General features: G+C 35.6%; 2 protein-coding genes across 5 annotated transcripts in view; both read left to right on the top strand.

Moving 5' to 3' along the window:
- Positions 1-116: 116 nt before the first annotated feature.
- On the top strand, positions 117-14,078 carry gpx4b (glutathione peroxidase 4b). Its single transcript, XM_039661082.2, has 7 exons — positions 117-197; positions 1,982-2,076; positions 2,750-2,894; positions 9,324-9,475; positions 11,829-11,853; positions 11,926-11,985; positions 13,764-14,078. Exons 1-7 carry the CDS (start codon positions 132-134, stop codon positions 13,794-13,796), a joined length of 576 nt encoding a protein of 191 aa, XP_039517016.2. The 5' UTR covers positions 117-131; the 3' UTR covers positions 13,797-14,078.
- Positions 14,079-17,769: 3,691 nt separating this feature from the next.
- Positions 17,770-27,761, top strand: part of pip5k1cb (phosphatidylinositol-4-phosphate 5-kinase, type I, gamma b) — a 59,785-nt gene continuing 49,793 nt past the window's right edge. Inside the window, exon 1 of one of the 4 annotated variants that reach the window (XM_089131570.1) lies at positions 17,770-18,021. In XM_089131570.1, coding sequence (XP_088987696.1) covers positions 17,922-18,021 — 100 coding nt within the window. In that variant the 5' untranslated portion in view covers positions 17,770-17,921. The remainder of the gene's footprint in view (positions 18,022-27,761) is intronic. The other 3 variants (XM_089131569.1, XM_089131571.1, XM_089131572.1) reach the window with 3 other exon arrangements.

The raw sequence follows: 27,761 nt of genomic DNA, 5'->3' as shown, positions 1-27,761 counted from the left end.
TGATAAAATTAAACCGTATTGATCATATGACTTTAAATCAGTGGCATAAGCACCGTTTCTGATTGGCTGAAACCGACAGAAGAGGCGTGTCCTTCCACTAAATGGGCGGAGTCTCGTGAATCAGCGCTAGTATGTGGTTATATCAGAGAGCGCTGTTGATCGGCGTACTGGGCAGCAAGAGCTTGACTAGAGCCATGGTAAGACATTATACTCTCTCTCTTTACCTGTTGTTTTACTCTGTTTGAGACGTTTTTGTGTGTTTTTGAAAACTAGTTTATGTAGTCGTTGTAAGAAGGTCATAGACCGGTGTGTTTATTTGTGCGCACCTGCGTGTTTCCGTTAATTCCCTCCGGTTGAGCAGCATTAGCCCGTTAGCTTTAATGATGTCAGCTAGTTCTCTGGGGTTTGTTTATGATTTAAAATGAAATCATATCGGTTCTCCTAATGTATATATAGATATTTTTATTCATGAAACGTCTCATTAAAGTCCAGTGTGTGGCAAACACCGGTTTAAGGCCTTGTTTGGGTTTAGCGTTGCAGACTTATGCATGTAGCTAATCACGTAATGATAATTAGCTTTTATTATTTTATGCTATTTGGTGATAATGTTAATCAATTATTATTATCATCAAGAGTATTTATTGATAATTTTATTGATTGGGTTTTATTAAGCCTCACTGCATGTTTCATAAATCCATCAGTCACATATAACAAGAACTGGTGTTTTATTGTATCAGGTGCATTAATTTAATCTGCGATATTTAATATCCTACTATAAATATAGCCTACAGCTTAAAAATCCTTCAACATGCTTATATTATAAAGCCTCTTTAGGCTCAATCTCACTGTTTGCCACTCCCAAATATGTAGAAAAATCAAAGTTTTTGACTGAATAATAAGTTAAAAAAAAAACAGCAGGTTTTTTACTCTTTCTTTTTTTTTTGAAAGAAATTAATACATTTAATCAGCAAGGATGTGTTAAATTTGTTCATAAAATCCTTATAATATGATGCTAAAACACAGCAATACATTTCTTTTTGAAATATGTTAAAATATAAAACCATTATTTTAAATTGAGATAATAGTTGACAATATTAGGGTTTTTTTCCCCCTGTATTTTTGATGGAAGAAATCCAGGCTTGAACACATGACTTCTTTCAAAACATTGAAGATTAACAGATTCAGCCGCACACAATCACATCATCGTTCAGTCCTGGAAATATGATTGTCACATTAAAGTCTAAAAGCTTCATCCTAATAAATAAACCCACACAACATTTTTTTTCCTTCATAATTGCTACTCTCACACACACACACACACACACACACACACACACGTACTCTGGACTGTCATATAAAGGCAGATCGTCTCTTGATTGGGAGTGTAATGGATTACTCTTTCAGCTTAATCTATCTCCACCTGAGAGATGTTTACGTGTTTCACGCAGTGAAAGTCTGCTCTAGATATTGTCACAATCTAATTTTAATGCCAAACGTTTTATTAAAACACCAGTCAAAAGTTTGGGATCGGTAACATTTTTAATGTTTTTAAAACAAGTCTCATGCATTTATTTGATCAAAAATAGTGTAGTTAAATAATGTAGTTAAATATTATGATAATTCTATTTTTAATATATTAATATTACATTTGATCATATATTCGCATTGAAAACCACTGTTTTAAATTGTAATAATATTTCACAATATTATTATTATTTTACATTTTTAATCAAATAAATGCAGCCTTGGTGAGCAGAAGAGACTTCTTTTAAAAACAACAAAAAAAAATCTTCCCATCGCATATTTTTGAGTGTGTGTGATAAAAATCTCACTCAACACTGCCAGAGGGCCTTTCATAAGAAAAGTTATTGCATAATTGCACTATTGCATTATAGCACATGATTATGTTGTTATCTGTCTGACGTCATTCGTAGGCGTCTGCCACAGCCCGTGACCTTTGACCTCTCTCCGTTTATTGCAGTGTGCCCAAGCCGATGACTGGAAGTCTGCCAAATCCATCTACGATTTCTCAGCTAAAGACATCGATGGAGAGGAAGTGTCTCTGGAGAAATACAGGTGAACAACTCATGGTTTGCTAAATCTCACATCTTCATTACTAATGGTCACGTTTATTTTTATTTTTAGTAAGTGATTTGATTAAAGCACTAATGCGGACAGGGTTTGTTTCGTACAAGGTGCTTAAAGTGCTTGAATCTGACACATAAGTCCTGGAAAACCCTTAAAAACAGTCATATTTATGAAGAGGTCCTGGAAAAGTGCTTATTTATATATATATATATATATATATATATATATATATATATATATATATGTGTGTGTATATATATATATGTATGTGTTTGTATGAAGAGTTCAGATGCAAAAGCCTCTAAATGCCATTTGAAATTTTCTTCTAAAATGACCATTTTTATCAAGCTTGTATTTTTATGTTCAGTAATTTCACTTAAATGACAATTAATAGGTAATCTTCATTGCCATTTAAGTGAAATTACTGAACTTAAATATACAAGCTTGATAAAAAAAAAAGATCATTTTAGAAGAAAATTTCAAATGGCACTTAGAGGCTTTTGCATCTGAACTCTTCATATATGCATGTGTGTATGTATTTGTGTATATATATATGTACTCTTAGTGTGCTTTCTTCATTGTGCATCCAGTTATGTTTAGTGTTCTGCTGAGTGTAATCTTGCTTTGGAAAGTGTGTCACAGTGTGTTTGTCTGTTTTCAGGGGTTACGTGTGTATTATCACTAACGTAGCCTCCAAATGAGGAAAGACTCCTGTAAACTACACTCAGTTTGCGGCCATGCACGCCACGTACGCTGAGAAAGGTTTACGCATCATGGGCTTTCCCTGCAACCAGTTTGGAAAGCAGGTATGTACAGTCCCAGAGTGCACTGGGGTTGGCATGCTATGTATATAGTATGCTGAATGAAATGGTGCCATGCATTGTTTAATCCAGTCACTTTTTCATTAGATTTGTGTGTAAAAGAGCGGATATTAATTTAGGTTTGTCACACTGGAAATGATCAATGCATGCATGTTGCATTAAAGGACACAGTATTCCATGCATACTCACAAATGCAAAAAATGAATTGAAACTAAGCAGTTATGAACATTTCTGATTTAGATGTCACAAAAAAAAAAAACATTGTAAAAAAACATTATTGACCCATGATCCAAGTGTCTGTCTTAACCAAACATTTAAAGGAGTAGTTCACTTTTAAAAAAACTTTTGCTGATGATTTACTCACCCCCATGTCATCCAAGATGTCCACGTCTTTCTTTCTTCAGTCGAAAAGAAATTAAGGTTTTTATAATTTATAATCCATATAATGGACTTCAATGGGGTCCAAACTGTTCAAGGTCCAAATGAGAGTTTCAGTGCAGCTTCAAAGGGCTTTAAACGACACCAGACGATGAATAAGGGTCTCATCTAGCGAAACGATCGCTCATTTAAAAAAATTAAGTTTTATAAGCTCAAATGCTCATCTTGCTCTGTTCTGTGATGCGCGTTTGTGGCTCTCCTGTTCGAACTCATTTATCAAAATGAACGAATCTTTTTGTTCAATTTGTTCTTTTCGTTCGTTGAATCAACCAAATGACTCGGAAAAAGATGAACAAATGCGCATCAGGGATGGAGCAAGGCGAGCATTTGAGCTTCTAAAACTTAAACTAAATTATTTTTTTTAAATGAGCGATCGTTTTGCTTGATGAGACCCTTATTCATCGTCTGTTGCATTCTGGGATTATATTGCCGATTCAGGCCCGAACTTGTGTTTTTGACCGTTACATGTAAGCGTTGCCGTGTAACTGACCGTCAGACGGGTCACTGTAAGTAGGTCACGCCAGTAAAGCTGTAAGTGGATTATGATTCGCTGTAGGGCGAGATTTAATCTTACAACTCCAGATGCAAATTGAAGCCTTCAGCTGAGTTCACACTCTATAATCAATATGTTCTGATAATATCTGACCGTCACACACAGGAAAGTGGACATCTGGTCTAAACTAGGTCAAGAAATTATCTTTTTTTTAACGAAATGAATATGCTATTATAGTCATTCACCACTGGGGCCGTTCTAGACCGCTCTATAGTGCAAGTCTAAAATTTGCTCATAGACTAGTTAATGCGAGTTGGACTGTTTCACAAAAATAGTTTAGGCCCAAAAAATTTGACAATTTAGGCTAACTTTGGTCTCAGACTCTGTTACCGTGGCAACCAGCTACATTTACAAACAGCCGAAAGAAAACATCTGTGACGGTCCACCGTATATATTCATCATCATTTCAGTGTCTAAGTTTCTCTTGGGATCCTCTGGATATTTCATCTTAACCTTAAAACCGTATTCTGGACAAATGTGGGCAAAATAGTTTTGATTTATTATTAAAAAATACTTCCCTTGATCTGAGCGGTACAAGACTTGGCTACTTTTTCCTAAGTTTACTAAGTTTTTTTTTTTTTCCCCCTAAGTTTTCCTAAGTTACTTTTTCCTTAAGTTTGCCTCCTGAACACGCACATTTTTTTTTTTTTGACTCAATTCTACATTGTTAAGTGGGTGAAAAAAAAAACTCCTTAATCTTGTATTTGGGTCAAAAATGGGCAAGAAATGAATGGGAAAAACTGTAATTTAGAGCAATCTAAAATAAGCCAAAATAAGACACCAGGGGCCTCATGTATAAACGTTGCGTACGCACAAAATGGCCATAGAAATATGCGTACGCATTTTTCCACGCGCATATCGGGATTTATAAAAAATAAACTTGGCGTAAATAAGTGCGCACCGTAAGGATGCTCTTCACCGTGCGTACGCACTCTTTTAGAAGAGTATGGGTTTTGGCGACACCGATGGTGAGCTGGAGTTAAATGTCTTTTTGCTTACTATTAGACAGAGAATCTAAAGAAAATTATACATCTACAGAAAGATAATACAACTATAATTTCACAAACCTATCATCACTTGAAGCAAACATCCATGCCTTCTTAAATGACCGCGCCAGAACGCGCGTTGGGCCGTTTGGTGAAACTGACGCACATATAGCCTATAATCTAACGGCAGATGGAGTAAAACAGTAAATCTTCATTATGAGTCCAAATACAGTCCATATTCACAATAACAGTTTAAATAAATAAGAGAATGGTTTAAACTATGTTTTACTTCTGATATAAACATTTAGATTAAATATGCCATTCTCATTAATGGAGTTAAACACTTAAACTATAATATAGTTTAAGTGTTTAACTCCATTAATATATTATTATATATACTATACTATATTATATATACTATTTAAGTGTATATTATACTATATATTATATATACTATATACAATATATATATATATATATATATATATATATATATATATATATTCAATTAATAGAAATAGACCTATTTGTTGTGGATGCAATGCTTTTGAACACTTTTCTTCTGGCATGCTGTTTTAATGTTTTAACTAGAGATAATTGCTAATCATGATAATGGCAGATTGTCTGAGAAAATTGTACCGTGCAAATAATGCACAACCATGTCTATCTGTTTCCATTAAAATATAAGTCAATTAAAAATACTATTTGGCCAGTGGAAAAGATTGAGAAAAACTTTCTCTGAAATGTATTTAACACTATTTGATTAATTAATTCAAAAACAAGGCAAGGAAAAGCTACTAAAAAAAATCTTTGTAATAATGTGACGGCACATCCTCATTTCATATTTTCCTAACGTCTTGTACCGTTAAACTTGGTCTCACGTGGATGAATAATCATATGCAAATGATATGCAGATGAGGATAAGCATATTTAAACTAGGCGTTGTAATCTCCATATATGGTTATTTCGGGGAGGAGACGCACGTGCGCATAATCTCCCGCTGACTGGGATTAATAAAGTGAATTCTGCGCAGGTTCTGGCGTACGAACGGTTTTATAAATCTGAAAACTTTTGTGCGTACGCAAATTCTGCCTTATGTGCGTACGCACACTTTAGGGATGAAATCTACGCAAAGTTTTATACATGAGGCCCCAGGTGACGGCAAAGTCACTTCATCTTTAGGTTTTAGCTCTAAGAACTTATTGGAATGATATTTTAATGTAGTTAAAAATATTTTAAAAATAAAATAAGCATAATTTACATAGAAAATATGGTACTTTTTGAAGTAAATAAATTCAAAAATACCCCCAAAATAAAAAAAAACACCATAAATGGATAGACAAAACTTTATCGAAGACAGTGATATAACATTTATAATAAATAAAAATTAGGATCAAACCTGAGTCCTCTGTGCCCACATTTGTCCACAATTACAGGATTAAGGGCTATAAAGTGAATACGGTTTGAGGGCTTCATATTTTCTGTACGTCTTTAACGCTCTGCTCAGCGGTCGGATTAACGCTGTTCACTGTCAGAGCAATCTTTGTCCAAATGAAACATTTTCTTCTTGTTCCAACATTTCCCAAGTAAAATGTCCTTGTAACGGCTACACACCCACACACACGCACATCTTCCGCTGAGGTAAACTACACCGAGCGGTTGAATGCGCTTACTCGATCATTGTTTTTTGGTAACACTTTAGAATCCTTCGTTAATGAATAATTACACAATGAGTAACACAATATTAACAATCTAGTAACTATTATTATCTAACAAGAAACTAGTAAGTAATAGCTCACAGGTGAAAGTGGTAATTCACTGTTTACTGATCAATAACTACTATTTTTTTAATACTTAAGAGAACCCAGAGAACTACTGATAAAGTTTTTTAACAATATAGTAACTACAAGTAACAACAAAAAAACTCTGATTAACGAATTGGTAAGTAATGGCTCATAAATGAAAGTGTTCATACTTCTGTGGGAATTACTAATTATTTGGATGCGTATTATAACGTGAAGATCATGGGAACTGACTCGCGTGTTCCTACATGATCTAGTCATTAGAGATTTTTGGTGAACGTCAGTGTCTTCTAGAAAATTTCTTTAGAAGTATGTTGTAACACGTGAGTCATTACTAGTCCGTTCCCATGATCTTCACGTTATAATACGGATCCAGATAATTAGTAATTTCCACAGAAGTATGAAGTAACACTTTCATCTGTGAGCTATTACTTAATAATTCATAATCAGAGTTTCTAGTTAGTTAGTAATAGTTACTAGATTGTGTTACTCATTGGTTCTTGTGCAGTTATTCATGAACGAAGGTACCGTAATCTAAAGTGTTACCGTTTTTTGTTTTGAAAAGTGTCTGATTTTACCCAGAATGCATTGCATTGTAGTCAGAGTCTTAAGTGCTTTGTGCAACAGTCTGATTTAGATGTCTGACTATCTGCTCCATCTTTATCAGAAAGTTTCGTATGCTTTTTTTTCGTATTCGTCATTCATTGGCTTTGATTTGTCACAACTCCTCTCAAAATGCTTAGTACGGATGATACACTCAGATATTTTGATGTCTGGGAAATACAGAAAGCAAATTTTCCTGTAAATACCGTACAGGTCCAACTCCATCTGATCACTTATATCGTTGTTTTATATGTACTGTATACATCATATCGTCCAGCCCTAAAACTTGTATACTTTTTCATCAGTGTTTATTTAAAAACATCCAATTATGCAGAATATTAGATTAGTAAATATTTAACTGATGAGTCAATACAATATATAGGGAATGATTTTACCCCGAAACTCAGTATATTGACTCTAAATGAAACTGTAAATCCACATTTCTGTGTCTGTGAATCATTTGCTTCTCTGATCAGTAGCCTTCAGCAGTCTGGAAAAATAAACCTCAGATTTCTTTTCAAATCTAGTTTTACCGTCAATCTCAAAGATCTTCCCCGTTTTAGATGTTTTTTTTTTTTTGTGATCAATTATTTATTCAATTTCTTACAATCATACTTTACACACTAGAGAGGGAAACATTTTCACAGGAGAGAAATAGGCTGACCATCATTACCAGTATAACAGAAGCACATAATATTGCTTGTTCAGATGCCAGTATCTCTTCTCCTCCCCATATCCTACCCAACCCAAACCCACCCTCCAGCCCCTAGCTAGATTCGCTCAAGGTATGAGCAACACACACAACAAAAAAAAACAAAAAAACATACTCGACACTCTAAGACATCCACACACATACATATCAACCCTTTCCCATTGCCACCCGTCCATCCTACCTCATTGTAAAAACCACAAAAATCCGCAAAACATCAAAAAACACAAAGCAGAGCACCGGACATTGAAAGAATTCAGGCCTCCTCCTTCACATTATAGGAACCACATAGGTCATTACAATGTTTGAGTAATAATTACATAACAAAACCAAACATTACATTGAATGCAAATTCCCCACATAAATAAAATAAATAAGTAATTAAAAAAAAAAAATGACTTATCTACATTTCATTTATTATTTCTAATAGCTCTAACCAGCAATCAATATTAAAGGATTTTGTAAAATGTAAACGTGCTGTAGAAAGCTCTAGTTGAGCAATTTCCCGGTAAGAAGATAACCATTTACTCATTAACAATGTATGTGGTGGTTTCCAGCGACAAACTATCATTTTTTTAGCGGCTGTCAAACCAGCCAAGAGAAGACGTCTGTTATTAATAGTTAAATTTAAAGACGATGTATCATTGAGCAGAAACAAACATGGTGAAAGAGGAATGGGTCTTTTCAAAATACTAGACAAAATAGATGAAATACTATGCCAAAAACTATTGACCTCTGGACACTGCCACACCATATGGTAATAAGTAGCAATTGTATTGTCTGAGCAAAAATCACAAAATGGGTTGTCTCTAAGTTTCATTTGCTGTAATCTTCGTGGGGAGTTTTTTGTGGCATTCGCACTTAAGTCCTGAAACTCAGTATTTTTGCCACTAAGTGTGTGTGGCCGCAGTTAACACACACACACACACAACCTCTATATTTACCCAGTATGCACTTTCATCTTGTTTGTGACAGACTCGTGCTCCTCTGTTCTGCTTTCCACACGTCAGATGAATGTTTTTCGGTCGTGATCTTTAAATGTTTTCATGCCTTAAAATATCTTGAATGTAACTCGACAGCCTTGCCTCATTTAGTATTCACAGTGCTATGAATATGCAAATGAGCCCCGCCTCCACTCGCTCACTCAGAGATCCACTGGTTGATCTGATTGGTTACAAGGTAGTTTGTGACGTCAGAAACACCAGGGATTTCAAAGCGTTTTTAAGCAGAAAATACTCAGCAATGATGTCGACTTATGAACTTCCACATGGTTTGACAGTCGCTCAGCTCTCGACACATCAGATCTGTCGTGTGCTCTTCTAGGAGCCCGGGACAGAAGCGGAGATAAAGGAGTTTGCTAAAGGCTACAACGCAGAGTTCGATCTCTTCAGCAAGATCGAGGTGAACGGAGACGGCGCTCATCCTCTCTGGAAATGGATGAAAGAGCAGCCCAAAGGCAAGGGAACTATTGTAAAGTGAGTGTTTTTTCTTTTGGTTTCACTTTTTTTTTAGCGACATCTAGTGGTGAGGTTGTGAATTGAGACAGCAGTGAGTAGCCAGTTCGGCAATGAGGTTTCTTTACAAAGATAAAGAGTTATATTTGCTTAAAGGGATAGTTCACTTTGAAATAAATTTTTGATATGTTTTATCTTACCTCAAGGGCATCCAAGATGTAGGTGTCTTTGTTTCCACAGTATTTTCAATTTTGACATTTTTCGGTCAAACCGTTGTTGTCTATCAGTCATACACTGGAGGCTAAGGGGGTCCACCAAATTACGTCCAAATTAAACATGATTTAATGACTCGTATATGTAAGTACACATTGATGGCCTAAGACACGAAACGAGCGGTTTGTGTGAGAAAACCAACAGTATTTATATCGTTTTTACCTCTTGTAATCCAAGTGATCTGAATCAGTTGTTCAATGTCCAACTGAACCGAACTGAATCAGTTCAATGTTACGCCGGAAGTGATCGCTTGCGTGTGACGTCACTCAATATTTACACGGAGATTTCTGAAGTTTTACCTTTTACTAAACATATTTAGATATACCGAAATCGTCTTCCATTGCGGTTTCCCGTATATCTAAATATTAGGGATGCACCGAAATGAAAATTCTTGGCCGAAACCGAAAACCGAAAAAGAGGAAACCAAGGCCGAAAACCGAAAACCGAAACACCGAAAGAAATTATGCCAATTATCAGTATCATTGCATTTATGGCTATGACTGTGTACAAATGTTACTAAAATCAAGGCATTGCAATTGCATAAATTAATATAAAATTTTCAAAGAATAAATCAATTACAAATTATGAAAATATTTATTTAGCACAATGCACAGTATAAAATAAAATTCAAACTAAAATGTTTTTGACCCCACTCATGTGTACATTAAATAATAATCTAATGGCCTGCAGAAAGGTTTTAAAATTAAATGTTCTCTCATAAAAACAAAGCCGAGTGCGAACTTCTTCTCATCACACCAGCACCCTATGCACGTCCAAATTAGTTTCTTACATTTAAAAAATTTAGCATACAATAGCATAAAAAACCTTTTTAAATTAACAAAGGTCCATGATTAATACAAATGTACATGAAACTTAACAAAACATGTTTAGTGAATGTAGAAAATATTTAAGAGAGCATTTAGTTCTATACATGCATGTTCCTCTATATATTTTTTTGTAATGTCACAAGTAATAATCTCAGGGTTTACTGGGTTTTACATGATTATTTTTGTATTGGTGGTGGAATACTACAAAATAAACATTGTCATGTGTTTATCTTTCTTCTTCTCACCGATTTCTAATGGTTAGAGGACAGTTACTTGAGTCGTCCCCTGTCGTTTCAAGGAATAGTACAACGGAGAGCGGGTCCAGTATAAACGCCTCGACCGTTTGGAGCGGTGCACGCGCTGTCTGAGGAGACTCGCGCATACTTTCGCCTGCCTCCGCAGCGTGAGTCTCCACTTGACCCGCTCGCATCCGGAGTCGTTGTCATGGCGGCGCGCATTGTTTAGAGCAGATATAGGTGGATAAACAAGGCTTCCGTCTCCTCGCGGGTTTAGATTCACTGAAATACGTCCGCACCGCAAACATGTTGCTTCAGACAAGCACGTGCAGGTCGCGGTTTCTGTTTGCGTCATCACAACATTTCGGCCGTATTGTTTCGGTGATAAAAGTCTTTCGGCCGAAAACCGAAAATGCACTTTTGGGCCATTTTCGGCCGAAAATTTTCGGTGGCCGAATATTCGGTGCATCCCTACTAAATATGTTTAGTGAAAGGTAAAACTTCCGAAATCTCTGTGTAAACAAAGAGTGACGTAGTGATCACTTCCAGACCGAAGCGCCCGTGCCGTCAGTGGCTGTGATTACAAGAGGTAAAAACGATATAAATACTGTTGGTTTTCTCACTCAAACCTCTTGTTTCGTGTCTTAGGCCATCAATGTGTACTTACGTTTACGAGTCATTAAATCATGTTTAATTTGGACTTCTCTGTGCATGCTCTTTGAGGTGGTGACCATAGACCTCCATTATATGACTGACAGACAAGAACGGTTTGACCTAAAAATATCAAAATTGAAAATACTGTGGAAACAAAGAAACATACATCTTGGATTCCCTTGAGGTAAGATAAAACATACCAAAAATTAATTTCAAAGTCAACTATCCCTTTAATTATTCAGTAAAACGTTCTTGTGAATGTTATTGTTGTTCATTATTGTGTCAGTGTTTTATTCGCAGCTTCTTTACACGAAGAACAACATAATATATAATACCTTTAACACATTGATCATTTGACATTAAATGCTGTTTTTGTTTCCACAGCGCCATCAAATGGAATTTCACTAAGGTAACTCTATTGTATGATGATCATAGATGATGTTATTCTGATATTGTGAGCTCAACACTTTTTTTCCCATAGTTCCTCATCGATAGAGAAGGTCAGGTCGTGAAGAGGTACGGGCCGAAAGATGATCCCAGCGTAAGTCAACTATACGCTGTCTCTGAAATAAGGATGCTTATTAAATGGACAACTCCGGCGCAAAATGAACCTTTGGTCTAATAACACATTGATACCCAGTCAACCGTTCTCTGGGTTTTGTTTTCATGATAATCGAATGTAAAGAGTTTTTTTCTCTAGACTCTGTTTAGCGTATACGCTAGTATATCAGGGCAAGTAAAAAGAAATCACTAGTTTATACCACTAACAAGGCTCAAAATAGCCCCACACTAACACGATAACATAATGAGGCTCCATACATGCGAAACCAAGCATTGAGAACTTTGTAAGAGTACAGACCGTTTGATAAGAAGATACTTTATGAAGACTTAGAAAACAGTCACGTTTGTGAAATCTGATTGCATGGAAATGCATAAGTCCCAAAGGTTCATTTTGCACCAGAGTTGTGCTTTAACTCCAGTAATACTTTACAATAAACTACATTAGCATGAACTAACTTATCTTAGATAATGTTAAACTCAACTCAGTACAGTTTTATCAACTGTTGGTTTATTGTTTCACCCTCCTGTAACCCTCAAATCTGATAACACTTTTTACCCTCTGGGGTCAATTTGACCCCAGTAATTTAAACCTCCTCAATATGTCTTTGTTGACTTCTTAAGTAACGTTTTAAGTTGACATCCACCCCATCTAACCCCTTATACATCCAGAATACCCATTGCACGACTATGGAGAAATTTACAACTCAACATAAAATCTAACTGATTTGACCTAAAATTGGAAAAGTACAAATACATCTGGTGTTTTATTTGTTTTATAATATTTCTAAGTACAGATTTATGTAATCTATGACATTTGGAAAGAAAAACTATTTATTTTATCAAGGATAGTAACACAAGTTTTGTTTGGGGTCAATCTCACAAAAATTATGTTTTCTCCTCCCCCATGGCACGGGAAACATCATATTTGTCACAAAAATGATGTTTTCCCCTCCCCAATACACAGGAAAGAATTATTATTTATCTTGAGAATTAGGTCACATATCATGTGACCTACTAGTAGTTCTCGCAATACTACAGATATGGTTATGTTTGGTTAGAGCCCTAAAACAGAGGGACGTTTTTTGAAAATGATATTGAATATGTAAAAATACAATGAACATTATAAATTCAAATTATAACATGTTATAAGGACCTCAATATAACAACCAAAACAAATGTGTGTGAAATTTTAATATTTCTTCTGTTTTATTATACAACTAAAAGAGTCTGGGGTCAAATTGACCCCGAGGAACACCGATGTTACAAAATTTGTACAGGACTTTGAAAAAATATTAGCAGGTTAATTTTATGTTTACAGAGTTGTCCCCATTAAAATAGGAAAAGTCATTAAATTTGAAGCAAAAAAAAAAAATTATCTTTTTACAGACGTTAAACATTGAATGGGGTCAAGGATAATAGGAGGGTTCATTTACTAAAGTTAAAGTCCCCCTGTGGTGTAAATCCAGCTTTTAATGTAGTTTATGTGTCTATGGTGTTTTTAATACGCTTTAAGACAAACCATGTGTAAATTCACAAGTGTGGGTGAGTGGAGGTGGGGCTCATTTGCATATTCATTTGAACCGCACATACTAAATGAGGCGAGGGTGTCGAGTTACATTCAAGACATTTCAAGTTTAAATATGTAATTTTGCTGATGAAAGATGGGTTTTATAGATAAAATGATTGACAACAGGGCGACTTTAACAAACGAGACCTAGTCGGTTTGATTAAACGATGATGTTTTCCGTTTCCCATCAGGATGTTGAAAAGGATCTGCCCGCATACCTGTAGCCATCCGGATCAAACCCGATCTCCGCGTGTGTGTGTGTGTGTGTGTGGCACTCGTCTCCTCTCTGGCCTCGACTGGACGTCGGCAGGGTGAAGCCCAGATCTGTGACGGCCGTTCCTCAAGCCTGTGTTCAGGAGGGGACGGCCTGATGGCCTCCGGCGTGCAAATCCTCTGGGATGGACCCGATGACGTCCAGACGCGCTCCAGAGACTAGATCGGTGCTGAAGATCTCACACGTGCTCCTAAAGAACGTTTACATGATATTAAACCGTAGTGTCACAACATCCTCTCTGGCCAGTTCTTTCACACAGCATGTGTGTATCACACACTCTCCGAAGAGAAGGTACTAAAGCTGTCACCGGGGCGGTACATTTTGTCCCTTTTAGGTACTGTGTATACAGTTACTTCCAGACTGTAATACATTAGGTATTACTTTTTACTGTTATTTAAAAGTAATTCATTACCTTACAATATTACTGTCTCAGAATTGTAATGCGTTACATTACTCATGTATTACTTTTGAGTTACTTTCACCAAAATAACTAAGTAGAACTTAACTTTGGGGCTGTAACGATATGCAATATGAAACCGAAATCACGATTCGCCACATCCACGAACCTACAGAATCGTGACACACTCTTCCAACTCCAGCGTTATTCTCCTTACCGTCCATATCCAATGCTGCCTTATCTTTAAATTAGGCTATTAGTATTATTTGAAGTTAACATTATAAAATACGTAGACCTACACCACAAAACTAGTTGAGGATAAATGATTTAAAATTGGGGAAGTCCAGCATTATGGACATGATGACATTTGCAGTCAAAACTTGAAATAAAAATTCTCAGAAAATGCATTGGAACGTATATTGGCTACTTCCTTAAAGGACTCCAGACATTAGACAAATATCAGTCTATGTTTTATTTTTAATATTAGGAAAAAGACACACATTCATGCGTGACAAAAAAATAGGAGGTAAAATATATTTTTTGTAATTCTGTTAATTACACTGCGCAAATCGGATGAGGAAGGGTTGGCTCTGCAGTCTCCATAGAACTTAAAATATTCATTTTATTTTAGTTTTCGTGTTCATGTTCGCATTTATGAGGAAAAAGCAATGTTACAGACGCGACCGCTCTGAACCGGCACTAAAAGACTTTCACATAGTCTGTTGCCTTTAAGAAGTAAAAGCAGACAATACACTGTAATACAACTGTAATACAAGCCTCACTGAACATGGAACGAGTAAAATATTACTGAAAATTGATTAGTAATGCCTTACACTACTGCGTTACAGCAAAAAGTAATATGTTACTGTAATGTATTACTTTTGTAATGCGTTACTCCCAACACTATACATTACACGCTGTCGTGTTAGCGGCCCCTAAGTTAATAACTAATGATTGAATCACTTTATCTGGACAATAACTGTTAAACTTAAACTATCTGTGACTTTAATTTCCTATTTTCTCTGTAAAACCGCTTTGAAACTTTCTATATTGTTAAAAGCGCTGTATAAATGAAGCTGACTTGATAATAGGTACATTTAATATGCACCCCAGTGACAGTTTTTGTACTTTTTTTTTTTTTTTTTTTTGTGTATGCAGGTTAAAACTGATGGATCCTAACAATGTTGGGGGTCTCATTTATAAAACTGTGTCGGATTCGCCCTAAAAGTGTACATGCGGCGAAAGCCAAAAATATTCCGACTTGTAAAACTGTGTGTACGCTCCCGTTATAAATCCATCAGCGCAAGATCGTGCGTCTCCTCCCTGAAATAACCATAAATGAGCTTACAACACCTCGTTTTACTGAGCATGTCCTCATCTGCATATGCACATTCATCCATGTGATGCCGTGTTTAACGGTACAAGACATTAGGAAAATATGAGATCGTGTTGCATAATGTTGCTAAAAAAAACGTTTAATAGCTTATCCTTGCCCTGTTTTTGAAAAATATATATTTTACCACATATATATATATATATATATGTTTTTGCCCTGTTTTTGAAATATATATATATATATATATATATATATATATATATATATTTCAAAAACAGGGCAAGGATAAGCTATTAAATGATTGATGTGTGTGTATATATATATATATATATATATGACTTGAAGCTGACTTGACTTGAGGTACTAATAGGTGTACTAATATATATGTAGGTATATAGGTCACAGTTTGCGTACAGGTGAGCACATATACCTGTCAAGTTTGTTTTTCTAAATTATCTTAATGAACTTGCATACGCCTCTTAGGGCCGGTGTTGTGCGACGCAACCATTATAAATGAGGCCTCGGAGCTGGGAACCAGTGTTTTTCTTTTTTTGTTTTGTTTACATTTCCCATGTTTTAAATTCTGAATTCAGAAATATGTGCAGGATTTTTATTGGAATGCTTGAGAATCTGTCCAATAAGAATCATGTTGGATGCCTGCTTTTTTTTTTTTTTTTTTTTTTTTAATTCTTGGGATTTTATTGGACCTTGTGTAATCTTCAACTGAAATCTGATTGCACGGTTTAATGAATGCACTATTTAATAAGTATTATAGAAGCTCCAATAGGAATCCTGCACTGATTCCTGTAAGGAAAACTCAGTTGCATCAGGACAGTGTCTGAAATTAAAGGAGTAGTTCACTTTTTAAAAAACTTTTGCTGATAATTTACTCACCCCCATGTCATCCATGATGTCCATGTCTTTCTTTCTTCAGTCGAAAAGAAATTAAGGTTTTTGATAAACATTCCAGGATTTTCTCCATATAATGGACTTCAATGGGGTCCAAACGGTTCAAGGTCCAAAAGACAGTTTCAGTGCAGCTTTAAACGACACCAGATGATGAATAAGGGTCTTTGAAGCTGCACTGAAACTGTCTTTTGGACCTTGAACCGTTTGGACCCCATTGAAGTCCATTATATGGAGAAAATCCTGGAATGTTTTCATCAAAAACCTTCATTTCTTTTTGACTGAAGAAAGAAAGACATGGACATCTTGGATGACAAGTGTTTTTTTTTTTTCTACTCCTTTAACCATCTTTTATTAGGGGCAATATTTTCACATGTTTTATCTTTATGAGAGTATTTTTTCCTGATAAAAACCAGATAAAAACACAGGGGTCCATCTAGGTCACTTTTTCAAGTCAAACCGAGATTTCATTAATTTAACACCCCATTATCATGTTCATAGGTGTCTGATGTTGGTCAGTAGTCAAGATGACTTACAGGTTAACTAATAAATCCAGTGTCCTCCTGACAGTCAGCTGACGTAAACAGGAAGTGTCCTGAACTGATGGTGTTCTTCAGGTGTACTGCAGTGTGAGTGTCATGCAGTAGATGGCGCTGTTCACTCTCTAATCTTTTTAATCGCTAGGTTAGTCTCAATTTCAAGTTTCAATTATGATTACAAGTTTCCATTTAATGTTTGTTTATGCCATTTAATGGTGTAATGTTCATTCAAATCCATCAATGCCTGACGTTTTTTTGAAAGACTTATTTATTTGAATGGCGCTGCACTGAATACATTAACATAAAAGGAAGGAAAAAATAGAAAATTAAAAAAGCGATTCTAGGAAAACGTGTGTTATTTTGTTGTTGTTGTTGTTGGTACAATTAAACAATAGAGAAAAAAATAGTATCAACACGTAAAACAAGAACAGCCGCCAGAGGAGAGAAGGAAAAAAACATGAGAAAACCCTACAATAATAATACAAGAAACGATAAGCAAAGAAATAAAGGAAATATAAGCATATTAGGACAAAAAATGTGACTAAATTTAAAGAGAGCACAACAAGACAATGTTTCCCTTGCTTTGGCCTTCTCTGAATCAGAAAGCGTTTGAAGCCGGTATTGGCTTGCCATAATAGTGGCTTGTGATTGGAATATGTACATGTATGAATGTGAAATTTTGCTCGATACTATGTTTGGGAATTGGGAAAACGTCGCAGAGCTGCCGCCGGGCCCGGTGACGTCACCGCGGGCGCTCGAGCGCATCGGACCCTCACCACGAGCGCGCGCGCGTTGCGGTGCGGCAGCTGCCAGGAGCGCGCGCAGACTCGCGGACGCAGATCATGTTTTATTATCTTCTTCATCTGATTGTTGTAATCACCGTGTGACCGGGATCTGATGGAGGGACTGGGAGCCGCGGCCGGGGGCTGTTCCGCGGGGCCGGAGGACACGGACTCGGTGCTCGGCGCGGGATCCGGGATTGATGCTGCAGATCTCGGTATGCGCAGGATCTGTTACCTTCATTGCTTTTACATTCATGCTTGCATTTCTCTAAAGCCTCGCGTTATGCGTGGCAGCTGCGCTACCATAACACGGAAATTATTACATGGGCTCATATATGAAGTGATTTAGGAAGTGGCTGACAGTAACATATAATAAGATGGTAATCGACCAGTGTCATGGTGTTTTCATTTGATACAATCACTGAACTTGTAGTAGCCTACCTTGTGGTTAGATTATTAATTTTCTGTTAATTTCCATATAAATTGCACTGCAATAATAATATACCAAATGCATGGTTTATGAATTTGACAATATCGGTACACTGCTGTAATAATATACCAAATAGCTTACATGGTTTGGTTTATGAATATGATTATCGGTACCCTACAGTATATATTAAAAATACCACAATGTTCTTTACGATCTTTGAAGTAGGCCTACCTTATAAAGTACATGAATATCAGAATTTATAGATTTATTGCCAAATATGTTTACACACACAAGGAATTTGTCATTGTGAAGTTTATTTTTAAAATGTGTGTAAATAGAATAGAAAATAGAATAAAATAAAATTGAAATATTTAAATAGAATATATATATATATATATATATTAAAAAGAAAATAAATAAATTATATATATATATATATATATATATATATATATATATATATATATTTAAAAAATAAATAATTTATATATATATATATTAAAATAAATAGAATAGAAATGAATAGAATTGATAAATATATATATTTAAAAATAAATAGAATATATATATATATATATATATATACAGTGTATATATAAATTTTATTTTTACACACACACATATATATATATATATATATATATATATATATATATTCGAAATAATAATAAATAAACTCTGGATGCACTTGGCCGAAAACCTAAACCAATTAATAAATTAATGACCAATTCATATTTTAAACTTATTTAATAATCAACACTCTAATAGCTAAAACTGACTTGTACAAACATTTAATGTCACTTTATGACAGATGTGTTCAAACATGTATTGAATAATAAAGACATCACTAACAGGTTAAATAAAAATATAATGATTATGTAATCAAAATGCTCTTATGATTTTCATCTAAATGAGTTAATAAGCACATTGAATAGAGTTAAGTGACAGTGTTTCGCTTTCGTGACGTGAGAGATTTGTTTTATAGACGACAAGAAGCTCAATGTTGCTTGTATTGATGCGTTGGGATGCAGTGTTTGTTTATCTGCAGGGAACGTGTGTGTGTGTGACTGTGTGTGTGTTAATGTCATGTGACGTTCGGTTTGTCCTTCAAATGAAAACACAAAGTCAATCTGAATAATAATTGTCAGAGAGTTGCCTTGTGTTGACATCTGACGGGGTGTCTCCTTCAGGTCCTGTACTCCTGATTTTAGGCTGTTAATCCTGTTTTTAGCCCCAGTTTTCCACACTCAGCATTCCTGTTCATCCGTGTGTGTCCGATCATCACATCCGCTTCCTTTAGACCGCTGGGTTAGTGTTCATATAGAGTTGAGCCGACTCTCTAATAGAGTTCCACAATGAGACTTGATGGAGAACTCAGTTATGTTTCATTCATTGTCTCAGTTGTTTAGTTTGTTATCATTGTCCATTGCCATTATTGTTGCTTGTTCATTGTAAAGCGTCCTCGAGCCCTGGAAAGGCGCTATATAAATAAAACTATATGGAGAGTAGGCTGAGAAACACTGAGCTCATATTGAGACTTAACAAATCTGAGACATTGTTGAGAGATTTCTTCTGAACACATCTGAGAAAATTATTTTAAAAATTATAAATTATCAAAAAAAAAAAAAATTGTTAATCCTCTCCAAAATAAAAGTTTGTGTTTACATATGGTGTGTGTACTTTGAGATACATATTTAATAAATATTTGCATGCAGATATTTATATTATATAAATATAAATATATTATATATAAATACATTTACAAATCTTCAACATATACATGTATAAGTGTTTATTTATATGTACAAAATAATTATACACAGCACACAAACATATTGCATATTGCTTTTCGGACACACACGGATGAACAGGAATGCTGAGTGTGGAAAACTGGGGCTAAAAACAGGATTAACAGCCTAAAATCAGGAGTACAGGACCTGAAGGAGACACCCCGTCATTGCTTTTGGCTTGCTTTGAGCTTGCTCAGTTGGGGTTATTTAGTGTTTAGCAATGTTGTTGATCCTGTGTTGTGCTACTTTCATGTTATCACTGTGAAGCTGCTTTGATACAATCTGTATTGTGAAAAGCGCTATATAAATAAATGTGACTTGACTTGACTTGACACAAACATATGTAAACACAAACTTTTATTTTGGAGATTAATAATTGCCCGGCACAAAAAAAAAAAAAATCATTTGTGATTGTTTTTTCATTCCTCTGACTCGAAAGATACTGTATCTCAATAAACTCAAACATTTCTCATCAAATTTTTAATCAGAACCAAATGAAGTTCACAACTTAAATGAAATCATCATGTCTTCAATTTTGATATAGCATGTGTGAATGCAGACCTCAATACTCCAAATGTCACAAAATGGCAAATTACTAATCCTAACAACAAAAGTAGTGATAAAATCGTGTAAATACAGCTGGAAAACAGTCAAAAATCAACCTCATTAATTATTCATGGCCCAGTGCATGATGGGAACACCAGTATCAGAAAAGTGTTGATATTTACGCTTTCATTTCTACACGATTTAATTGAGTTCTACTATAGAATTTACTTTTTTTTTATTCTTGCCTGAACTAACCTTTTTCATGTAAATTAAATTGCTTTTTTCTGTAGTATTTACTTCACCACAAAATCATTTTTATCGGTGTATGGAAGTCAATGGGGTCCAACAACTGTTCACTACATTCTTCAAAATATCTTCTTCTGTGTTCAGCAGAAGAGAGAAACTCACACAGGTTTCTAGACAACTTGATTGAATCATGACAGAATTGTCATTTTTGGGTGAACCGCCCCTTTAAGACACCATGATCAGTGCTGTTTACAGTAAAGAGAGATGAAATATGGGATCTGATGCGTCACTCTCGCGGCCGCTGCTCTGTTGCATGTTTCCGCGTGTTGTGTGTGTGTGTGTAACTGCAAGGTTTGTGAATTGCACATGTTAAACCTGCTCTCAGATCAGTCCAGCTTATCTTGAAGAATAAATCCGCTCGGATTTGAACAAATAAATGCAGCGTTGAAGCATATCAGGGAATCACAGGAAGGAAACCGGCGTATCCCTCTGGTGTTGTTCGGTCATTTTTGACAGAAAAGTTTAGATTTTTTTCTTTTTTGACTTCATCAGAATGATGCGAAACTTGGTAAAGGTTTTTGACACTTGCTATGTGAACACAAACGTGAAGGATCAAAAAGGTTAAAGGGCCGTGAGAAAAATAGCATTGGAAATGAATGGATGGATCTCCTCTAGTGGAAGCGTTTGGTACTGCAGCCAAACTAAATATCACTGAAAACTCGTTTTTCTGAGAAATTTGGATTTGGATTTATATTACTTTGATTTTTTTTACCCCCATTTTAAAGTAAAATGTGTTTTGGAAAATATATATTTTTAATTATATATATATATAATTTTTCAATTAATTAATTAAATATTTTTAAGTAATGTAATTAATTAAAACAATTAATGTAAATTTATATTTTTTTTTAAAGTTACATATCTCTTTATATCAAGTTATCTTTTTAAGTTTTTTTTTTACTTCTTGTTTATTTCTACTTTTTTTAATCGTTTTTTAAAATACTTCATAAACACAATTTAGTTCCATAAAATTCCCGAAAATACAAAATATGAAATTAAAACATTATCGAACTAAAATTCAGTTTCATTGAAATTCTGTCATTTTAGACCGACACACGAACACTACCACACTCTGAAAAATGCAATTTGGGGTCAGATATGGAGAAACACAAACTTTGGATTAAAAAATGCAATTTAAAAAAATAACCCAATGGCTGGGTTTGTCCATATTTGACCCAACCCAGCATTTTTGGGCTTCAAAATAAAGGCTCTTTATTGGCATCTTTGGTTCCATCAAGAACCTTTACTTCATGGTGGAAGACGGTTCTTTACACTAAGAAAAAATAATGGTTATTTTAAGAACCAAAAATGGTTGTTCTAAACTCTTAAAAATAAAGCTTCCATGCAAAGTGTTTTTCCTCATTAATGCAAACATCATCGTATAATCTAAAGCCCCGTCTTCCACTATAAAGAATGGAAAGATTCCATGAATGTTAGCGGTTCTTCCTATCATTTGAGATCAGCGATGTGAAGTACGAGAGGCTTGTTGTGTTCGGTTTGCTGAGACTCAATGGGTAACCTGATCTGTGTGTGAGTGACGTCTCGTACCTGAACTATAGATTTGCACACACACACACACATGCCGTGGCACGATTATGAAACAGTGTGTGTTTGTGGTTCAGCAGTATCGTGATGTAATGAAGTGTACAGCTCTACTCTTGAACTTACGGAATTCCGTGACATTCCGTATTAAAACTGAACATTCCATTTTCATGACTGGGTTCCGTGATGCGTACAATTTCTCTAAAATGTTTAGTTTTGAGATTATTGTACAATATTTTAGTTCGAAAATGTTTTTTATGTAATATTAGGGGATTCTATGGTACTACATTATTTTTATGCAGTGGTTTATTTATCAATGTATTCACTTTTTGAGCACAGTCTCTGAAGTGAAAAAAGTTTGTTTTTTTTTAAATTGTTTTGTGCTTGCAGAATGCCCATATTGTCGAATATCCTCATCGTGTCTTAAGTGAATATAAACCGTTTTCAATATATATCTGTAGATTGGATTCACTCTTAAAGTGACAGCAGCCTAATTTTCCTTCTGACGTCTGTCATCAATGATAATTAAACAACGAAAGTCAGATCTTGGCTGAATAATTTTATTAGCTTTAATAATGATTAATCTTTATTTAATGTATACAGTGAAGCCTATTGATTACTGATTAATTATCAAATTGTATTTTCACTGGTATCTAAAATTTTGCTGTGCTGTCATGAGAAAGAAAACCACATATGAGGATTTGTTTCCGGTATTAAATAGAAAATTCTATTTATATGACTGGATTCTGTGATGCGTACAATTTTCCTTGCACTGTAAAAAATATTTTCAAGATTTTTTTTATCACAACATATTTTCTTTTGTCAAATCAACTTTATAATAATTTATTTAGTTGAGATAACTTATTATTTTGAGTTTCTGATGATTAAATTAAATTTAACTCAATTATTCCAGTTCAATCAACTTAAAATTTTAAGGCAACCAGGTTACTTACTTTTTTAAGTTAAACCAACTATATATTTTTTTACAGTGTAGTAATCACAACAATTTTTCTTTTGTCAAATCAACTTAAATTATTTATTTAGTTCAGATAACATATCATTTTGAGTTTCTGATGAATAAATCATTCTCCTTCATTGTATTACTGTAACTCACTTTTTCCAGTTTAATGAACTTAAAATTTTAAGGCAACCAGGTTACTTACTTTTTTAAGTTAAACCAACAATATTTTTTTTACAGTGGGGACTGTCAAAAAATTGTATTAAATTATTGTACAATATTTTAGTTCGATGATGTTTTTTATTCAATATTTTGTATTTTTAGGGGATTCTATGGTACTGGATTATGTTTATGCAGTGGTTTATTCATACATTTATTCACTTTTTGAGCACAGACCTCTAGTAAGTTGAAATGTAGTTGCAAACTTAGGCTACTTAAAGTCAGTAATGGAGTTGTGGAGCAGATATTAAGTTATGTGTACTGCTTGTTGACATAGTCGTAGTTTGTGAAGCGTCTATATAAATATCAATATTTTGAGTGATTACTTGTTCAGGTCATATGAGCCGTCTCTGATTGTGTGTGATCTGAACATGAGCTGTGTGTTTAGTTGCGAGCGGATCATGTGTCGGAGTGTTATAGAAACACACACGACCCGACAGGGACTAACAAACATCTAATGCACACTCACTTCAAATATAAGAGCTCGTGAGGGATGCAAATATTCACAGTATAATCATTTAAATAATAATAATAATTTGTTACATTTATATAGCGCTTTTATCACAGCATCATTACTCCAGTCTTTAGTGTCACATGACCCTAATATAATAATCATAACATTTATGATTATTATTATCAGTGAACACTGCTGTGCTGCTTCATATTTTCATGGAAACGGTGAGACATTTTACCAGGATCGTTTGATGAATAAAAGTTCTGCAGAACAGCATTTATTTGAAATCTTTAGTAACATTAATTGTATTTACTGTCACTTTTGATCAGTTTAATGCATTCTTGCTGAATAAAAGCATTAATGTCTTTTAAAATAACATGCCTTGACCCCAAAACTTAATCATAAAGAGTTTCCCCCGTCTTGTTTCCAGTGTGTATTCTGACTTCATAAGATGAGATAAGTGCAGTAAATCACTCATATTGCACTCAGGAGGAGTTATGTTATGAAATATGATTGACATGTGCTCGAGCTCCTGTGGGACTGAAGGGATGAAACCAACGCAGTCGTCTTTGAGTTCTGTCCTGTAGTGTGTGACACATCATCAGTGAGCGTGTGTGTGTGTGTGTGTGTGTGTGTGTGTGTGTGTGTGTGTGTGTGTGTGTGTGTGTGTGTCGACGCCACAGGCTGCTGTCTTTACATAAGGCTTATGTAACTAAACTGAGTGAAGAAAAGACTCCTCCAGCTGTTGAGATCAGATAAGGTGATCTAAAAAAAATGCTGGGTTGTTTCAACCCAAATTTGGGTCATATATGGACAAACCCAAATGTTGGGTTAAAAATGTCATTCAAAAATATACAGTTGAAAGTGAAAGTTGAAGTTACATTTTTAACCCAACATTTGGATTTGTCTGTATTTGACCCAAACCCAGCATTGATTAGAGTGTGATTAAATATGTCATTTTGGTGATTAAAGATGAGTTCCAAGGGAGAAAATTACTCACTACGGGAGGACTTTAAGAGAAATAAAAATATGCACATCTGACCAAAAAAACACTGTGTCACGATATTGAGCTTATATAACATCTAGCACGTCGCAAATTGTATTCTCATTCATGCATTTCATCACTCTGAAGTATCAGTAGTGTTATATATTTACACACCGCAATATAAACGAGGGTTTTCATGACGCGTCATCAATCCGGAAGTCGGCCATTTTGGAGGCACGGGACATAAACAATGCCATTGAACTGAATGGACTCGCAAATTTGGCTGATGTGCTGCAGAACTGTAGGATGCTGTAACGTTGCAGCTTTTTTTCGCGCTCTTGTCTGCGTCGATTACAAAATATGTTACAGAAATACTATTTTTCTGCTCGTCCGGCACTTTGCAACAACACAGCATTGTTTCGGCTTGCAGCATGTCTCCTCTAACAACCACTGACGTTTACTTTATTTTATTTTGGCGTGAGAGTCGCATACCACCCGAAATCCGATCGTTCAGACGGAGGCATATGTCCTGTTATTTGAATTGGATTTCAAACCACATATGGATGTAGCTTGAAACGGATTTCATGTGCTTTTTGGACTGACAATCGGACCTTTACCACATATTAGTTTGTCAAAATATTGCGCTCTCTCCTGCTTGGTAAGGCCTTCTCTATATGATTTCGCACCTACCACGGTTTTTCTGTGTTTTTTACTGTAACAATGTGTTCAGTAGTACATAAACAGTAAAAGAGTGCAACCCATGCTGTTGTTTACATCCGAGTGCCTCCATATTCCACAATGGCCGCTCATCCGGGTTACCGCCCAGAATGTGACGTCTGTGCAAGATTTTAACGATAGACAGGTGCTGACGATGTTTGTCATCAAATCGCCCATTGTCTGTGTGTCTCTGTAACAGTTGTGAGGTCCGCTGATGTTGTTAAAGATGAAAAATGAAAAAATGAGACAAAATGAATGTTGTCCCAAAAATGAAAATTCTGTCAGTATTTACTCACTCACATGTTGTTCCAGAATATTAAAGAATTGATTAAAGAATGTTTTAATCAAACAGATCTCATTCCCCATTGACTACCATAGTAGGAAAAAATACATACTATGGTAGTCAATAGGGAATGAGATCTGTTTGATTAAAACATTCTTCCAAATATCTTCCTTTGTGTGCAACAAAACAAATAAACATATAGAGGTTTGGAACAACATGAGGGTGAGTAAATACTGACAGAATTTTCATTTTTGGGTGAACTAACCCTTTAAGTGGATTGGATTCGTGTGGAGAGACCGCCGTGACGCGTGAAGCGCTCAGAGAAATCAGAGCAACGCTGACCCGAGTGAACACAATCATTTCTCAGATTGCTCATTCAGTAAAAGGTCATTCGGGAGATGATGATGATGATGATGATTATATGGGACAGGACAGCAGGCACCTGTGGGGACGCAGGATCAGACGGGGGAAATGTGTAAAAACGCTAGAGATTAAAGGTGTATTCTTTGGCCTAGATATGAATATAAGTGCTCTTTTTAATGAATGTTTATTGTAAGAAGAAAAGTACAGTTAAAAGTGAAGTTAAATATTAAAATAATCAAGGCTGCAGGTTTTCATTTTTGTAATACCCCATTTTCAGGGTGCAACCCCTGGTTTCTTGGGTGTTGTTAGGGTGCTTTGGGTGGTTGCTAGTGCTTTGTTATTGGGGTGGCTGTTTGGTTGCTAGGGGGTTTCTGTGGGGTTCTGGGTGGTTGCTAGGGCATCACTATGCAGTTGCCAGGGTGTTGTTCGGGTGTTTTGAGTGGTTGCCAGTGTTTTGCCAGGATTTTCTGTTTGGTTGCTAGGGAATTTTTATATAGTTTCTATGGTATTCTAGATTGTTACTACTAGGGCATCACTATGCAGTTTCTAGGGTGTTATGGGTGGTTGCCAGTGATTCATTAAGGTGTTGCTAGGAATTTCTGTTTGGATTCTAGGGCATTGCTAGGGGGTTTCTATGGTGTTCTGGGTGGTTGCTAGGGCATCACTATGCAGTTGGCAGGGTGTTTTTAGGGTGGTTTGGTAGGTTACCAGTGCTTTGTTATTTGGGGTGGCTAGGGTTTTCTGTTTGGTTGCTAGGGCATTGCTTGGGGGTTTCTATGGTGTTCTGGTTGGTTGCTTGGGCATCACTATTGCCAGGGTGTTGTTAGGGTGTTTTGGGTGATTGCCAGTGCTTCATTAAGGAGTTGCTAGGCTTTTCTGTTGAGTTGTCTAGGGCATTGCTGAGGGGTTTCTATGGTGTTCTCAGTGGTTGCTAGGGCATCACTATGCGGTTTCTATTTAGTGTGTTGTTGGGGTGTTTTGGGTGATTGCCAGTGCTTTATTAAAGGGTTGCTAGGCTTTTCTGTTGACATTCCTAGGGCATTGCTAGGTGGTTTCTATGGTGTTCTGGCTGGTTGCTAGGGCATCACTATGCGGTTTCTATTTAGGGTGTTGTTAGGGTGCTTTGGGTGGTTGCCAGTGCTTTGTTATTGGGGTGGATAGGGTTTTCTGTTTGGTTGCTAGGGCATTAATTGGGGGTTTCTGTGGTGTTCTGGTTGGTTGCTTGGGCATCACTATTGCCAGGGTGTTGTTAGGGTGTTTTTGGTCCAGACCTCTAGTAAGTTGAAATGTAGTTGCAAACTTAGGCTACTTAAAGTCAGTAATGGAGTTGTGGAGCAGATATTAAGTTATGTGTACTGCTTG

This window comes from Pimephales promelas, chromosome 5, assembly GCF_988280905.1.
Source record: "Pimephales promelas chromosome 5, fPimPro1.hap1.1, whole genome shotgun sequence".
Lineage (NCBI taxonomy): Eukaryota > Metazoa > Chordata > Actinopteri > Cypriniformes > Leuciscidae > Pimephales > Pimephales promelas.
The sequence above is the reverse complement of the archived record's forward strand: the minus strand, read 5'-3'. Positions and strand labels throughout refer to the sequence as shown.